The sequence below is a fragment of the Bufo bufo genome, chromosome 8, assembly GCF_905171765.1.
Source record: "Bufo bufo chromosome 8, aBufBuf1.1, whole genome shotgun sequence".
In the NCBI taxonomy this organism is placed as follows: Eukaryota; Metazoa; Chordata; class Amphibia; order Anura; family Bufonidae; genus Bufo; species Bufo bufo.
In genome coordinates, this window is record NC_053396.1 from 127,305,164 (window position 1) to 127,324,467 (window position 19,304).

Genomic DNA, 19,304 nt, shown 5'->3' on the forward strand with positions numbered 1-19,304 from the left:
AAAATGATTGTTAATATGTGTTTGGTTCTGGAGATAAACCTGCTACTCACCCAGCCATAAAGAAACTATTTGAAAACTGTGCTAATTTGCAGTAAAACTGGATATCAGCAGTTTTCAGCCACACATTGGGTCTCTTGCTTTGGCTGTTATATGTGTCTCTACTAGTGTTAAGCGAACTTCTGTTTTTAGGTTCGACTTACAAGGTTCGGGTTACCTTAGAAATCCGTTATGGATTCCGCTACCACAGACCATAACTTATGGTTCGTGGTAGTGGAATCCATAAGGGAATTCTTAGATAACCCGAACCATGTACACCGAACTTAAAAACAGAAGTTCGCTCATCCCTAGTCACAATCATTAAACTAATTGAAATTGAAGGACTTTTATTTCATAGTCTATATCAGAACCTACAAATGAAAACACTGCTTATTACAATTACTTTTGAGAACACAAACTAGGAATTACTGCTAACTTACAGCGTAGATTATCAATCTTCCGGACCTTCTCCAGAACCTGCCGAGTGCTCTTACCATCCTCTCCCATAGATACAACTATTCCCACTGGCAATCCATTACTGCGAAGGGCATTTGCCACTTTTCTGCCAGTGTCCTTCCAAATGTCTTCATTGGAAGAAATGACTCCGACATGCGCCCACTGGAAATACTTCATTATATTGAAAAGAACCCTGGTGGGAGAAGGTAGCGTTCTGGCAAAGGTGGGATAACTTTTCACATTGTCCAGCTCATAGTTGATGCAGGCCCAAGAAAATACAGCCTTGTTCCAGTTTTTACCTAAAAGAGTAGCAGCATCGCAATATCCTGGATTGGAAGGGCCAATAAACCCTGATGCAACCAAAGAGTATGTAAGGAAGGTTGACAGAGCCTTTGAAGTTTGGCAATCTTCATTAAGTATCACATAGTCAAAAGACAGTCCCAAATCTAAAGAAGCATCTTTGTTGATGCGTTCAATGGCTAACTTGGCAGCAACATCTGGAAGGGCTTTGGAAAACAATGGGTCACAGGTCCAGGGTCCAACAATACCTACTTTGTACGGGAGAGAGTTTACTAGCTGTGGGAAACAGACAATAACCAAAATTGTCCAACAGAAACGAATCTTAGATGGAAAAGTTGAAAATGTAAGGTATTCACTTTCCGTCCATTTTGGGTACCTGGTACATTTTAATACAAAGCTCTGAAAAAAACAGGGCTCTTGTAGCATTGCACTACTGCATATGTCTGTACTAGCCAATAAGAGATACTTCCAGCTTCAGTTCACAAAAGTCGCAAGATGGTTATGACTGCATATCCAGCGTACGCCTGCCAAAAAAAAAAAAAACAGCATTAGAAGTACAATAAAACATTTCATCAGTCAATCTGAGAAAACCATTCCACTTACTAGAGATTGTCTTTTGTAGCACATATAACAGCTATAACTATAAAGTCGTCCTTGTTGCAATACAACAAAGTAGCAGCATACTATAACAAATACATTTTACATTAAAATGATTACATATTGTGTGATGATTTTGTTATCATGCATGATCCATCCATTAAGCTTTATTGATCTGCATTAAAACAATTCTGATCAAATATCACAATTCACAAATGCCATTGCACCCAACAATCAGGGTATACAGGCATGGGGTCGGAGTCAAGGTGCAATAAAAAATACGTACCCCTGAAACAAATGAATGTTAGATACAGCAACAGGGACAGGATAAAGCAGTGCAACACTTGCTGTAATAGACTTTAAACTTTCCCTAATTTGAGGGGGGGGGAGGTGTTAAAGTGCATAATGAACTGATTCTCTCCTATGCACCTGTGGTGCGAACTGCAGTATTTGGTGCCCCACTCTGGCATTTGGTTCTGCTGGGGCGGTATTTTGTTCTGCACTATGATATTGCTGGCCCCACCTACTTCTGTTGGCCCTGCCTAATTGTGTTACCCCACTTATTTTAATTTTATTTTAATATTGATGACCTATCCTCAGAATAGGTCATCAATATCAGATTGGCAGGAGTCCAACACCCGACACCCCCGCTGATCAGCTGTATCAAGAGAAGGCACAAGACTTCGGTAAATGATACAGATAGGAATACCGAAGTCATTAATCAAAGTCATTAGCCGAGACAAAGTTTTCCGACATGGAGCACATACATTTTATTGCTGCACATGGAAACAGCATTACAAACCACGTATTCTAACGAATTGACTTCGGATCTATGATCCGAAGCTTAATTGGCTCAAGCCTAATATTAAGGATGATTATCATTTTGTTAATGGGTTTTATCACTGCTTGTACTGTAGAAGTAATGGATATATAGTGGGGCAGCTGATAGTATGGAGCAGTTACCCATAGCAACTATCCAGTTACTGAAAAATAAGTGCTGCAATCTCATTGGTTGCTATGGGCAACAGCGCCATAACATCTTCACCATTGTTGTTTGTCTTCTACTTGTGTCTAGACATTAAATGATATTATGAAGGATGATAACAATGGAAGGAAATAAGGGCCCTTCTATTAAAAGACTTGAGGAAATTCTGCCGTTTGTGTCCTAATAACTTCCAATATTTTGCTTTCTTACTCAGTGACAGGGGAGCAACATTCCCCGAACCGGCAGTCTTCACACTGGTTTTCATAGTATCTGCCATTCTAGGTAAGTGGATTTAGGTTCCTAAAGAGAGATAGCATCATGAGGAGATCAGCGGCTCCAGTACACAGTGATGACGTTATCTCCCTAATCACTATTCACTGCTGAGCCTTTACTGGAGATTATAATGATCACTGAGTCCTGGAGGTTATTACAAGTGTCTATGGACGTCTCTGGCTGATCACATATATTGTCTATTTCAGTAGCTGGCATCGCTTCCATCCAGTACCGGTTCATGATCATCCGGTCTGAACAATCAGAGAGATGACATATCATCTGCCAGAGAAACCTTTATGCCTTTGCATAGATTTTGTCCATTGGGACCGTTGTGACTTCAATATTTTTGGTAAGTTAGTACACAAAGGTCTCAGGACTAGTAATATAGAGGGGACATTGCTTGGAGCCGAGAGATGTATATATATATACAGTGAGGAACAGAAGTATTTGAACACCTTGCGATTTTGCAAGTTCTCCCCCTTAGAAATTATGGAGGGGTCTGAAATTCACATTGTAGGTGCATTCCAACTCTGAGAGACAGAATTAAAAAAAAAATCAGGAAATCACATTGTATGATTTTTGAAGAATTTATTTGTCTTGCACTGCTGAACATAAGTATTTGAACACTTGAGGAAATCAGTGTTAATATTTGGTACAGAAGCCTTTGTTTGCAATTACAGAGGTCAAACGTTTCCTGTAGTTCTTGACTAGGTTTGCACACACTGCAACAGGGATTTTGGCCTACTCCTTCACACAGATCTCCTCTAGATCTGTCAGGTTTTGGGGCTATCTTTCAGCAACACAGAGTTTCAGCTCCCTCCAAAGATGTTCTATTGGATTTAGGTCTGGAAACTGGCTAGGCCACTCCAGAACCTTGATATGCTTCTTACGGAGCCACTCATTGGTTATCCTGGCTGTGTGCTTTGAGTCGTTGTCATGTTGGAAGACCCAGCCACGACCCATCTTCAATGATCTGACTGAGGGAAGGAGGTTGCTGCTCAAACTCTCACAATAAATGGCCCTATTCATCCTCTCCTTAATACAGTGCAGTTGTCCTGTCCCCTTCGCAGAAAAGCACCCCCAAAGCATGATGTTACCACCCCCATGCTTCACAGTAGGGATGGTGTTTTTGGGATGCAACTCATCCTTCTTTTTCCTCCAAACACGACGAGTGGAAGTTTTAGATCAAAAAGTTCTACTTTGGTCTCATCTGACCACATGAAATTTCTCCCATGCCTCCTCTGGATCATCCAGATAGTCCTTTGGCAAACTTCAGACGGGCCTGGACATGTGATGACTTGAGCAGGGTGAACCTTCCGTGCAATGCATGATTTCGAACCATAACGGCGTAGTGTTCTACCCGACAGTGTCCTTTGAAACTGTGGTCCAGCTCTCTTCATGTCATTGACCAGCTCCTCCCTTGTAGTTCTTGGCTGATTCCTCACCTTTCTTATCATCAGTGATACCCCCACGAGGTGAGATCTTGTATGGAGCCACAGTCCGAGGGAGACTGACAGTCGTCTTTAGCCTCTTCCCATTTTCTAACAATTGCCTCCAAACAGTTGATCTATTTTCACCAAGCTGCTTGGCAATTGCCCCATAGCCCTTTCCAGCCTTGTGGAGGTCCACAATTTTGTCTCTGGTGTCTTTTGACAGCTCTTTGGTCTTGCCCCATGGTAGTAGTCTGACTGACCTGTGGGGTGGATAGGGGTCTTTAAAGAGCTCAGACAGGTGCTACTAAGTTAGATTAATGAGTGGAGTAGAGGTGGACTTTTTAAAGGCACAGTAACAGGTCTTTGAGATCCAGAATTCTTGCTGTTTCTCAGGAGTTCAAATACTTATGTTCAGCAGTGCAAGACAAATAAATTCTTTAAAAATCATACAATGTGATTTTCAGATTTTTTTTTTCAATTCTGTCTCTCAGAGTGGGAATGCACTGCACCTACAATGTGAATTTTAGACTCCTCCATGATTTCATAGTGGGAGAACTCGCAGGGTGTTCAAATACTTCTGTTCCTCACTGTATACATATACACAGTGTTTGGATAGTTTTAGTCTTTGCTCCCTAGAAATTACATTGTCTGGTGCCCAGTTGTATATATTGCATATTTCTCATTAATTTTCAATAGTGCCCAATGGTGGCCGAGTGGACTGGATTTGTTGGCCTGACAATATACCAGCTAACATATTTCCAGGTGAGTAGATTGCGTGTGAAGGTCTCATGTACTCCAGAAATATTTCAGACACGTTATCTACTATATAGAGCGATTTTATGATTAATGGTCTTTCTTCTTCTTTTCTTAGCATTTGTCGTTAACGTTGTCCTGTGAAGGTGTCTCCATTGAACCCTGAAAACCCTCAATAGGATGCAAGAGGTGGAGCACTAAGACAACTAAAACAATCATCGGTGCTGGATATGGATCTTTTGTATCAAGAGGCAGATTCCAGGCTTGGTCTCTGTCCTCAATACTGGATGTGTCACGGATGATGTTGCAGATAGCTGGAAGTTATGCATAAACATCCGACTGGCTTGATCCCAAACTAAGGAGCATAAAGGTGACTCCTATAAAACCCTAAGAGCTCACCCTGACTGCTAAGCACATGCAAGGGTCTCAGAGGTAGACAATTGCATGCCCTCGTACCTAGACTGTGTGACACCTGAAAACCCTATAATACTGAGGGGACACGACCACCGGCTCCCTGCACTTAATACGGAGGGAGTCAGGGTCACCTAGAATCAAGCCAGAAAGGAAACACAATACATGAAAGGACTTATCTGAACAAGCAGCAACAGACGTCTCCAGTAGTGAACACATTTAATCCAGAAAGTACTATAAACCGCAAAGTGAGGCAGTATGGGAGGGAATATAAAGGAAAGAGGATTAGTCTAAATAGGTGACACCTAGGAGAAGGAAATGAGATGACAAAGTGAAACCAAAACAAAGAACATCATGCAAGAGGGTAAAGAAAGGACATCTGTCAGACCTCTCTCACAGAAGTAGCCGGTGACAGTAACCCTCCCATCTACGGGTGGACTCCAGACATCTCAGACCCACCCTTGTCAGGATGAGACCTATGAAAGCCTTGATGAGACGAGTGGCCTTAATGTCCGCCACTGGAACCACATCCTCTCCTCAGACCATAACCCTCCCAATGAACAAGGTATCTGGAGAGAAGCGCGGATTAATGCGAGAACCACAATCCTAGAGACCTGGAATTCAAGATTACCATCAACAAAAATCGGAGGAGGAGGCAAAGAGGAGGGTACAGTGGGTTGGACATAAGGTTTTAATAGGGACCTATGAAAAACATTATGGATCTTCCAAGTCTGAGGAAGATCAAGACGGAAGGCAACGGGATTGATGACAGACAAGATCTTGTAAGGCCCAATAAACTTAGGACCCAACTTCCAGGAGGGAACCTTCAGTTTGATATTCTTTGTAGACAACCACACCAGATCACCCACATTCAGGTCCGGACCAGGCACACGTCTCTTATCCACCACACGCTTATATCTCTCACTCATCCTCTTCAGATTACCCTGAATCTTTTGCCAAATAAATGACAAAGACAAGGAAAATCTCTCCTCATCAGGTAAACCAGAAGACCCCTCTCCAGAGAATGTCCCAAACTGTGGATGAAACCCATATGCACCAAAAAATGGTGACTTATCAGAGGACTCCTGGCGACGGTTATTTAAAGCAAACTCAGCAAGGGACAAAAAAGAACACCAATCCTCCTGATTCTCCGCCACAAAACAGCGCAGATATGTCTCCAGATTCTGATTAACGCGTTCGGTCTGACCATTCGACTGCGGGTGAAAAGCAGAAGAAAATGACAACTGAATCCCCAAGCGAGATCAAAAGGCCTTCCAGAATCTGGAAACAAATTGCGTGCCCCTATCAGAAACAATGTCTGAAGGAATGCCATGCAATTTAACAATGTGATCAACAAACGCTTGCGCCAACGTCTTAGCATTGGGTAACCCAGGAAAGGGCATGAAATGCACCATTTTGCTAAAACGACTACCACCAGAATCACAGTCTTCCCCGAAGAACGAGGTAGGTCCGTAATGAAGTCCATGGACTGATGCGTCCAAGGACGGGAAGGAATGGGTAACGGGAGGAGAGAACCCGATGGCCGTGAATGAGGGACCTTGGGACAAGCGCAGGTCTAGCAGGCTTCCACAAAACCCTCAACCGTCTTACGAAGAGCCGGCCACCAGAATCTCCGAGCAATGAGATCTACTGTGGCTCTACTCCCCGGGTGCCCAGCAAGGACAGTATCGTGGTGCTCCTTAAAAACCTTGTGTCGTAAAGTGAGAGGCACAAACAACCTCCCAGGAGGACAAAGATCAGGAGCCTCTGCCTGGGCTGCCTGAACCTCTGCCTCCAAATCAGGATAAAGAGCAGAGACGACCACCCCTTCAGCCAAAATGGGACCCGTGTCTGCAAAGTTCCCCCCTCCCGGAAAACAACATGACAGGGCATCCGCCTTCACATTTTTAACCCCAGGGGGGAACGTGACAACAAAATTAAACCTAGAAAAGAATAAAGACCATCTGGCCTGTCTCGGGTTCAGACGCTTGCTGATTCCAAGTAGGGCAGATTCTTATGGTCGGTAAACACGGGTAATAGGGTGTCTGGCTCCCTGTAGCCAATGGCGCCATTCCCTCAAAAGCTAATTTGATGGCCAACAACTCCCTATCTCCCCACATCGGTAATTTCTCTCTGCGGAGGAGAGTTTCCTTGAGAAAAAGGCACACACGGTCGCCATTTGGCAGGAGAGGGACCCTGAGATAAGACCGCACCCACACCCACCTCAGAAGCGTCCACCTCAACAATAAAAGGTAGAGAGACATCAGGTTGTACCAAAATGGGAGCGGAAGCAAAACTCTCTTTGATACTAGAAAAGGCCTTAAAGGGCTTCTGTCACCCCACTAAAGTGATTTTTTTTTTGGGGCTAGTTAAATTAGTTATATAGCGATATATGAAAATATAATTGTGTTACTTACATTGATCCAGCAGTTTATTCAAAAAACAAAGTTTTATCATATGCAAATTCGGTCTCTACCAGCAAGTAGGGCGGCTACTTGCTGGTAGCTGCTGCAGAAATCCGCCCCCTCCTCTTGTTGATTGACAGGGCCAGCCGGGATCTCCTCCTCCGGCCAGCCCTGTCGGCATTTCAAAAATCGCGCGCCCGTGTTGATGACGTCTTCTATTTCGGTGATGTCATCGGCGCAGGCGCACTGAGGGAGTTCTGAGGAGACGGATTTCTGCAGCAGCTACCAGAAAGTAGCCGCCCTACTTGCTGGTAGAGACCGAATTTGCATATGATAAAACTTCGTTTTTTGAATAAACTGCTGGATCAATGTAAGTAACACAATTATATTTTCATATATCGCTATATAACTAATTTAACTAGCCCCAAAAAAAAAAATCACTTTAGTGGGGTGACAGAAGCCCTTTAAAGGGATTCTACCACCAGATTTGGTCCTATTTAGCTGACTGACACTAGCGATGTGCTAGTGTCAGCAGTCCATAACAGTGTTCTTACTTATCATGTGTCTGCTGCCGTTCACCTTAAAAACGTACTTTTATAGATATGCTAATGAGCCTCTAGGTGCTATGTGGGCGTCTATTCAGCACCTAGAGGCTCCGTCCACTAACCATTTCAGCCGCCCATTGCGTCCCTCCAGCCCTCCCCGCTCCTGTTGATTGACGTGAAACTTCTCAGTATCTCGTACCAATTCCCACTTCTGCGCCGTGCGATTCTGTATTCTCCCGGCGCCGGCTTCCTCACTGTGCCAGGAGCGCGGCATTCACTCACTGCGCCGGCGCCGAATATAGAAGCGCACGGCGCAGGAGTGGGAATTGGTACGAGATACTTAGAAGTTTCACGTCAATCAACAGGAGCGGGGCGGGAGGAGGGACGCGATGGGCGGCTGAAATGGTTAGTGGACAGAGCCTCTAGGTGCTGAATAGACGCCCACATAACACCTAGAGGCTCATTAGCATATCTATAAAAGTACGTTTTTAAGGTGAACGGCAGCAGACACATGATAAGTAAGAACACTGTTATGGACTGCTGACACTAGCACATTGCTAGTGTCAGTCAGCTAAATAGGACCAAATCTGGTGGTAGAAGCCCTTTAAGCACATCTACCGACCAGGAGGAAAAATCTACCTCCTTTTTAGTCATATCAGTGAGTGGCTTAACAACAGAGCGGACCTTCTCAGGGTCCATGCGAAAACCAGAAGCAGAGAGAAGAAAACCAAGAAATTGAATCTCCGGAACCGCAAACACACATTTTTCCAGTTTAGCATACAATTTATTCTCCTGCAGAATGAGCAAGACCTGACGTAGGTGGTCCCTATGAGTTTTGAAATCAGGAGAAAAAATCTAAATGTCATCTAGATACACCAGTACAAATTTTCCCATTAAATGGTAAAAAATGCTGTTCACAAAATGTTGGAAGATGGCCGGAGCATTCATCAAACCAAAGGGAATAACCAAATTCCCGAAATGACCCTCAGGGGTATTGAAGGCCATCTTCCATTCATCCCATTCCCTGACCCTGACTAGGTTGTATGCCCCTCTTAAATCCAACTTAGAAAAAAAAATTGCCCCAACAATCTGGTTAAACAGATCCGGGATCAGAGGAAGCGGATATGGGTCACGAATTGTGATACAGTTCAGCTCCCTGAAATCCAGACAAGGTCTTAAAGAACCATCTTTTTTCTTAACAAAAAACAAAAACAGCGGCAACAGGTGACTTCGAGGGTCGGATGTGTCCCTTTCTCAGGCTCTCAGAGATATAAGTACGCATAGCGACTCTTTCAGGTTGGGAGAGATTGTATAAACGTGATTTTGGCAGCTTGGCGCCTGGGATGAGATTAATAGGGCAATCGTACTCCCGGTGAGGGGGCAGCTCCTGGACACTACTCTCGGAAAACACATCCAAAAATTCTGAGAGAAAAGATGGTACAGTCTTGGTAGAAAGAGATGCCGTGAGGCAATTCTCTCTGCAAAGGTCACTCCAACCATTTATTTGCCTTGCCAATCAATGGTGGGGTTATGTTTAGTGAGCCAGGGTAGCCCCAACACTAGAGGAGTAGGTAATCCGCTTAGAACAAAACATGACATATCCTAAACATGAGCATCACCCAGAGTCAAACGGATATTGTGAACTATGCCCTTTAACGATTTTTGAGAAAGTGGAGAGGAATCGATAGCAAAAACAGGTATATCCTTTTCCAAAGTGCATACCTGGAAACCATGTCTTATAGCAAATTAATTATCAATGAGATTGACAGCTGCTCCACTATCTACAAAAATCTCACAAACAATGTTCTTGCTATCTAGCGCCACCCTGGCAGGTAGGAGAAAACAGGAACTACAAGCAAACGGCAAACCTTCAATTTCCGCATCAACCTTGCCAATAGTAGCAAATGGAAAGTTTTTAGAGGGTTTTTTCTTTTTGTTTCTTTATTACCCTCAGAAAACTCCCTGAATCTCTGAGAGGGGCAAACATTAGCCAAATGATTTATACCCCAGAAACAAACCCTCCTCTGAGAGCTGAATCCTCTACTATCAGAGGCAAGCAAACCCAGCTGCATGGCCTCCTGCTCAGATGGGGATTGAGAGAGACTGAGGCCCCTGCGCACTGACTGAGACCGCCCCACTGTCCTTGGACTGAATATGACAGGAAGGAGTAGTCTCTCCTCTCTCTCTAAGACGCCTGTCAATACGAACAGCTAGAGACATGGCAGACTCCAACGAGGCAGGTCTCTCATGAAAAGCAAATGCATCTTTCAATCCCTCCGAAAGACCATGGCAAAATTGACTACGGAGTGCAGCATCGTTCCAACCAGTATCAGCTGCCCATCTCCGAAATTCAGAACAATATATCTCTGCGGACTGTTTACCCTGGCATAAAAGACGCAGTTTAGATTCAGCCTGAGCAATACTATCCGGGTCATCATATATCTGCCCTAGGGCTACAAAAAATTCATCCACCGATTTGAGGGGCCGTGCCCCCACCGGCAGCTAAAAGGCCCAAGACTGAGCGTTATCCCTGAGCAGCGAGACGATGATCCCCACCCTCTGCTCCTCATCACCAGAGGAATGGGGAAGTAGGCGAAAATGGAGTTTGCAAGCCTCTCTAAAGCGAACAAAATTGTCACTACCCCCGGAGAACGTATCCGGAAGCGAGATCTTAGGCTCGGAACAAACTCCATGAACGCAAGCAGTACCGGTCACCTGAAACTGAGACACAGTTTTACGGAGATCTGCTACCTCCAGTGAAAGACCTTGCATGCGGTCAATCAAGGCTGAAACCGGATCCATGCTTAAGACGGTAATGGCGGTTTATAATGTCACGGATGATGTTGCAGATAGCTGGAAGTTATGCATAAACATCCGACTGGCTTGATCCCAAACTAAGGAGCATAAAGGTGACCCCTATAAAACCCTAAGAGCTCACCCTGACTGCTAAGCACATCAAGGGTCTCAGAGGTAGACGATTGCATGCCCTTGTACATTGACTGTGTGACACCTGAAAACCCTATAATAGTGAGGGGACACGACCACCGGTTCCCTGCACTTAATACGGAGGGAGTCAGGGTCACCTAGAATCAAGCCAGCAAGGAAACACAATACATGAAAGGACTTATCTGAACAAGCAGCAACAGACGTCTCCAGCAGTGAACACATTCAATCCAGGAAGTAGTATAAACCGCAAAGTGAGGCAGTATGGGAGGGAATATAAAGGAAAGAGGATTAGTCTAAATAGGTGACACCTGGGAGAAGGAAATGAGATGACAAAGTGAAACCAAAACAAAGAACATCATGCAAGAGGTAGAAAAGGACTTCTGTCAGACCTTCTCACAGAAGTAGCGGTAACAGGATGTGACATCTACCAGACTTTCCGAATACTGAATGTGATAATAACCTGGACTTTCCATAGCTACCTCATGAAATGTTGGCTTTTTATCCCCTTAACCAAGGGAAGGGCAGTCCTTCAGCCATGTTTCCCTGGAGGTTTCCTCCACTAGTTTTTTTTTTCCTTTCCTGAGTGCTGAAGGATGACTCTTTGTGATTAAGGGGTTCACCATCAACAGGGCCATTTAAAAACCACAGCACTGTTAATAAATAAGTCATTAAATGAGGTAGCAAACAATGTGTCAGAGTCTTTTTATTGATTATTATGGGCAATGTATTTTAATTAACATTACCTAATAGAGACTGGGGAATTTCATGGTGGTGACCAGACCATGCCCTGGAAGAGACATGAAGAAGGTAGTAATGACAGGGCTGCATTTTCCCATAGACATATACATCTATAGTGTTTTGCATTGTATGGGTATTATAAAAGTGATTAACCCCTTAAGGAACCTGCCATTTTTCACATTAAGGACCAGGCCATTTTTTGCAAATCTGACATGTGTCACTTTATGTGGTGATAACTTTAAAACGCTTTTACTTATCCAGGCCATTTTGAGATTGTTTTCTCGTCACGTATTGTACAGTCGTGGCCAAAAGTTTTGAGAATTACATAAATATTGGAAATTGGAAAAGTTGCTGCTTAAGTTTTTATAATAGCAATTTGCATATACTCCAGAATGTTATGAAGAGTGATCAGATGAATTGCATAGTCCTTCTTTGCCATGAAAATTAACTTAATCCCAAAAAAACCTTTCCACTGCATTTCATTGCTGTCATTAAAGGACCTGCTGAGATCATTTCAGTAATCGTCTTGTTAACTCAGGTGAGAATGTTGACGAGCACAAGGCTGGAGATCATTATGTCAGGCTGATTGGGTTAAAATGGCAGACTTGACATGTTAAAAGGAGGGTGATGCTTGAAATCATTGTTCAGGCTGATTGGGTTAAAATGGCAGACTTGACATGTTAAAAGGAGGTTGATGCTTGAAATCATTGTTCTTCCATTGTTAACCATGGTGACCTGCAAAGAAATGCGTGCAGCCATCATTGCGCTGCATAAAAATGGCTTCACAGGCAAGGATATTGTGGCTACTAAGATGGCACCTCAATCAACAATTTATAGGATCATCAAGAACTTCAAGGAAAGAGGTTCAATTCTTGTTAAGAAGGCTTCAGGGCGTCCAAGAAAGTCCAGCAAGAGCCAGGATCGTCTCCTAAAGAGGATTCAGCTGCGGGATCGGAGTGCCACCAGTGCAGAGCTTGCTCAGGAATGGCAGCAGGCAGGTGTGAGCGCATCTGCACGCACAGTGAGGCGAAGACTTTTGGAAGATGGCCTGGTGTCAAGAAGGCCAGCAAAGAAGCCACTTCTCTCCAAAAAAAAACATCAGGGACAGATTGATCTTCTGCAGAAAGTATGGTGAATGGACTGCTGAGGACTGGGGCAAAGTCATATTCTCTGATGAAGCCTCTTTCCGATTGTTTGGGGCATCTGGAAAAAGGCTTGTCCGGAGAAGAAAAGGTAAGCGCTACCATCAGTCCTGTGTCATGCCAACAGTAAAGCATCCTGAGACCATTCATGTGTGGGGTTGCTTCTCATCCAAGGGAGTGGGCTCACTCACAATTTTGCCCAAAAACACAGCCATGAATAAAGAATGGTACCAAAACACCCTCCAACAGCAACTTCTTCCAACAATCCAACAACAGTTTGGTGAAGAACAATGCATTTTCCAGCAGGGTGGAGCACCGTGCCATAAGGCAAAAGTGATAACTAAGTGGCTCGGGGACCAAAACGTTGACATTTTGGGTCCATGGCCTGGAAACTCCCCAGATCTTAATCCCATTGAGAACTTGTGCTCAATCCTCAAGAGGCGGGTGGACAAACAAAAACCCACTAATTCGGACAAACTCCAAGAAGTGATTATGAAAGAATGGGTTGCTATCAGTCAGGAATTGGCCCAGAAGTTGATTGAGAGCATGCCCAGTCGAATTGCAGAGGTCCTGAAAAAAAAGGGCCAACACTGCAAATACTGACTCTTTGCATAAATGTCATGTAATTGTCGATAAAAGCCTTTGAAACATATGAAGTGCGTGTAATTATATTTCACTACATCACAGAAACAACTGAAACAAAGATCTAAAAGCAGTTTAGCAGCAAACTTAGTGAAAACTAATATTTTTGTCATTCTAAAAACTTTTGGCCACGACTGTACTTCATGACAGTGGTAAAAATTGAGTAAAAAAATTATTATTTTTTATTTATAAAAAAATTAAAAATGTACAGAAAAATTAGCTATTTTCAATTTCTCTACTTTTATAATAGATAGTAATACCTCCAAAAATAGTTATTACTTTACATTTCCCATATGTCTACTTCATGTTTGGATCATTTTGTGAATGCCATTTTATTTTTTGGGTACGTTAGAAGGCTTAGAAGTTTGGAAAATCACAGCTAGGACAGTAACCCGTCAAAGGGGAGATATCCTTATAATGGTGTAATTACAAGTATCACTATCACAGGGTACCACTATAGTATAAAACATAACCTTTATTATACTGTTATATTAAAATAACCCCACATATAGCACATATTGAACAAAACAACAAATAATACATATAGTCGGGACTCGATGGTCGTCAGTCTTCCATGATATAGGAAGGGTCAATTTCATAGGCAGGGCGATGGTCTTGACTTGGGGCTCTTTCCCTATTAATCACCCTAAACTTGGGTCCCTGCCTACAAAACGGAATAGCCGCCCCGATAGGGGCGATCCCGTATTCAGGAACCTCCTATATACCCTAGGATGGCCCTGTTGGGGTGGCCTATAGTTGATAATGTGGCCTAATCTAGATACACAAAAAATAATAAATGCGGAATGTATCAAGGATATATTTGCTCATATATGATGATGGAATTCATATACCCACAATGAAAACTATTATGAACAAAGCAACCGTCCAAATAGACGCCAAGTACACTTTCAACTCTATTGTATATTATTAATATTCTATAAGGGTACCTTGATAGTTATAAAATACCAACACATATATGTAAGGTCCCTTTGTCCCAATTCCAACGCGTTTCGCCCGGTATGATAAATCAGGCTCATCAGTTAGAAGTTTGGAAGCAAATCTTGAAATTTTTCATAACATTTCTAAAACCCACTTTTTCAGGACCAGTTCAGGTCTGAAGTCACTTTGTGAGACTTACATAATAGAAACCACGCAAAAATGACCCCATTTTACAAACTACACCCCTCAAGGTATTCAAAATTGATTTTAGAAACATTGTTAACCCTTTAGGTGTTCCACAAGAATTATTGGAAAATAGAGATAAAATTTAAAAATTTTACTTTTTTGGCAAATTTTTTAATTTTAATCCATTTTTTCCAGTTACAAAGCAAGGTTTAACAGCCAAACAAAACTCAATATTTATGGCCCTGACTCTGTAGTTTACAGAAACACCCTATATGTAGTCGTTAACTGCTGTACAGGCACACAGCATTGCGCAGAAGGAAAGGAAGACCATACAGTTTTTGGAAGGCAGATTTTGCTGGACTGGTTTTTTGACACCATGTCCCATTTGAAGCCCCCCTGATGCACCCGTAGAGTAGAAACTCCCAAAAAGTGACCCCATTTTAGAAACTACACCCCTCAAGGTATACAAAACTGATTTTACAAACGTTGTTAACCCTTTAGGTGCTCCACAAGAATTAATGGAAAATAGAGATAAAATTTAAAAATTTTACTTTTTTGTCAGATTTTGCATTTGCATCAATTTTTCCAGCTACAAAGCAAGGGTTAACAGCCAAACAAAACTCTATTTTTATGGCCCTGATTCTTTAGTTTACAGAAACACCCCATATCTGGTCGTAAACTGCTGTACGGAAAGGAACGCCATACGGTTTTTGGAAGGCAGATTTTGCTGGACTTGTTTTTTGACACCATGTCCCATTTGAAGCCCCCCTGATGCACCCCTAGAGTAGAAGCTCCAAAAAAGTGACCCCATTTTGGAAACTACGGGATAAGGTGGCAGTTTTGTTTGTACTATTTTAGGGTACATATGATTTTTCGTTGCTCTATTATTACACTTTTTTGAGGCAAGGTAACAAGAAATAGCTGTTCACAACATTCACCTGACAGGTTAGATCATGTGGTATTTTTATCGAGCAGGTTGTTACGGTTTGTTTCAGTTTTACATAACAAAGCATTTTTGAAAAAAAAAAAATTTTTTTTGTGTCTCCACATTCTGAAAGCCATAGTTTTATTTTTTAGGCGACTGTCTTGTGTAGGGGGATAATTTTTTTGGGGATGAGATGACAGTTTGATTGGTACTATTATAGGGTGCATATGACTTTTTGATCACTTGCTATTACACTTTTTGTGATGTAAGGTGACAAAAAATGGCTTTTTTTACTCTTTTTTTTTACCGTATTTACCTGAGGGGTTAGGTCATGTCATATTTTTATAGAGCAGGTTATTGCGGACATGGCAATACCTAATATGTCAACTTTTTTTTATTTATGTAAGTTTTACACAAGGATTTTATTTTTGAAACAAAAAAATAATTTTTTAGTGTCTCCATAGTCTGAGAGCCATAGTTTTTTCTGTTTTTGGGCGATTATCTTAGGTAGGGTATGATTTTTGCGGGATGAGATGACGGTTTGATTGGCACTATTTTGGGGGGTGTATGACTTTTTGATCGCTTGCTCTTACACTTTTTGTGATATAAGGTGTGACAAATGCCACACCTCATGCCCGCTTGACGTCAACTACGTCGAGCTAACGAGCGCGGTATTGTCCCTGGTTACCAAATACGTGATGTTACGCCCTCCTGGAGGAGCAGGTAAGGTCAGGTTGGTACAGTTTACACACACACCTCCTGTCCACGCGGGCACAGAGAGGCAACAAGTTGAGAGAGCCTTTTCACTGTCGCAGTGAAAACAGCGCTGTCTCAGCCTGGGAAATATGCCACCAGCTTCTCGTTTGATATAAGCCCGGTCCGCTAACGGGATTATATAGGGTCAGAAACCAACCCGCGGTAGCTTATAACTAGGCCAAAACACGGACGTGGGGATTCGTGATCGAGATACAAGATAGCACAAGATTAAATTATATTTTTAATCGCCGTAAGGGCACACTAGATTTAACACAATTTACACAGAGAATATACACAGTGGTCTGAGGTTACAGATACGGGTTATATGGGTACAACAGGGTTAAGCGGTGTAAAAGTCAGTTACCGGGTAAGATGAAAGTTCCTTTTGGTTGTGAGATGTTCTTTGCTGGAGTCCACATGAAGGGCCGTGATCTCAGCTAGTTCCTGGGTCCCTCTAAGCACATTTGTAAGATTTGACCCTTCTTCAGAGAAAGACACGGCCGCTTGCTGGCACAATCCTTTTTAACCTGTAGCCGGCCCCTCCCCTCCTGGCCTCAGGGAGGGGTCCACTCCCCCTCTTCTGGGCTGGCAGCAAATGACCCACAAACCCCTTTAGGGTTTATAGCTCCAGACCAGAGGGTCTCATGGAGATGGTTCTGGGACCAACGGACCTGCCTGGGTTACAGCTACAAGTAGAGTCGAAACCTGGTACCGTTATGTGGTTTCTATGGGGAGATATGGCTATCTCCCTCCCCTGACCTCGTCCCATTAAACAAAGACTATGGGCACGTACATCGTGGCCACCGGGACACAAATATGTATCCGGTTTGCGCCTGCGATGGCCAAGTAATTGATAATTCCTTATGAAAGGAAGGTGCCAACATGTCTGGGAGGTCTCATTGATCCTGGGCAAGGGCTGATACCTCCTGCTGGAGGTTTTCCTGCAGGTTTTAGCTTATTTTGCATGCACACTGATGAACCTGCCAAAAGGTGAATCAAATGACAAGCAGGGCTGGGGCTCTGATGCAGGGCCCTCCTGTGGAGTTCACTACCTCTGCTATCTGTCAGCAAATGGAGGTGTGAGGACATGGCTTTTTTCACACTTTTTATTTTTATTTTTTTACGGTATTCACCTGAGGGGTTAGGTCATGTAATATTTTCATAGAGCAGGTTATTGAAACAAAAAAAAAACATGTTTTAGTGTCTCCATAGTCTGAGAGCCATAGTTTTTTCAGTTTTTGGGCGATTATCTTAGGTAGGGTATGATTTTTGTGGGATGAGATGACGGTCTGATTGGCACTATTTTGGGGTGCGTATAATTTTTTGATCGCTTACTATTACACTTTTTGTGATGTAAGGTGACTAAAAATGGCTTTTTTACACAGTTTTTAATAAAAAAAAATTTATGGTGTTCACCTGAGGAGTTAGATCATATGGTATTTTTATAGAGACGGTCGTTATGGACGTGGCAATACCTAATATATTTAACCGCCTCCGGACCGCCTAACGCAGGATTGCGTTCCGGAGGCGGTCGATTCATTCCTCCTGGACGCGCCGGCGCGTCATCTCACGATCGTTCGCTGGCCACTCTGTAGATGCGATTTTTTTAACCCCTTAAAGGTATATTAGACGCTGTTTTGATAACAGCGTCTAATATACCTGCTACCTGGTCCTCTGGTGGTCCCTTTTGCTTGGATCGACCACCAGAGGACACAGGCAGCTCTGTAATAAGTAGAACCAAACACCACTACACTACACCGCCCCCCCCTGTCACTTATTAACCCCTGATCACCCCATATTAGACTCCCTGATCACCCCCCCTGTCATTGATCACCCCCCTGTCATTGATCACCCCCCTGTAAGGCTCCATTCAGACATCCGTATGTGTTTTGCGGATCCGGTCCATGGATCTGCGGATCCGCAAAACACATACGGACGTCTGAATGGAGCCTTACAGGGGGGTGATCAATGACATATAGCCCATATAGACTCCCTGATCACCCCCCTGTCATTGATCACCCCCCTTGTAAGGCTGGCTCCATTCAGAGGTCCGTATGTGTTTTGCGGATCCACGGATCCATGGATCGGATCCGCAAAACACATACGGACCTCTGAATGGAGCCTTACAGGGGGGTGATCACCCCATATAGACTCCCTGATCACCCCCTGTCATTGATCACCCCCTTGTAAGGCTGTCTCCATTCAAAGGTCCAAATGTGTTTTGCGGATCCACGGATCCATGGATCAGATCCACAAAACACATACGGACGTCTGAATTGAGCCTTACAGGGGGGTGATCAATGACTGGGGGGTGATCACCCCATATAGACTCCCTGATCACCCCCCTGTCATTGATCACCCCCCTGTAAGGCTCCATTCAGAGGTCCGTATGTGTTTTGCGGATCCGATCCATGGATCCGTGGATAAGCAAAACACATATGGACCTCTGAATGGAGCCAGCCTTACAAGGGGGTGATCAATGACAAGGAGTGATCAGGGAGTCTATATGGGGTGATCCCCCCCCCTGTAAGGCTCCATTCAGACGTCCGTATGTGTTTTGCGGATCCGTGGATCCATGGATCGGATCCGCAAAACACATACGGACGTCTGAATGGAGCCTTACAGGGGGGTGATCACCCCATATAGATTCCCTGATCACCCCCTGTCATTGATCACCCCCTTGTAAGGCTGGCTCCATTCAGAGGTCCATATGTGTTTTGCGGATCCACGGATCCATGGATCGTATCCGCAAAACACATACGGACGTCTGAATGGAGCCTTACAGGGGGGTGATCAATGACAGGGGGGTGATCACCCCATATAGACTCCCTGATCA

The 19,304-nt window shown here is 43.5% G+C and overlaps 1 protein-coding gene across 1 annotated transcript in view; it reads right to left on the reverse strand.

Annotated features, from left to right (window-relative positions):
- Positions 1 to 19,304, reverse strand: part of GUCY2F (guanylate cyclase 2F, retinal) — a 139,121-nt gene that overhangs the window by 100,688 nt on the left and 19,129 nt on the right. The window contains exons 3-4 of the mRNA XM_040406322.1: positions 1,396 to 1,475; positions 477 to 1,264 (exon numbers count right to left, since the gene is read on the reverse strand). Coding sequence (XP_040262256.1) covers positions 477 to 1,264; positions 1,396 to 1,475 — 868 coding nt within the window. The remainder of the gene's footprint in view (positions 1 to 476; positions 1,265 to 1,395; positions 1,476 to 19,304) is intronic.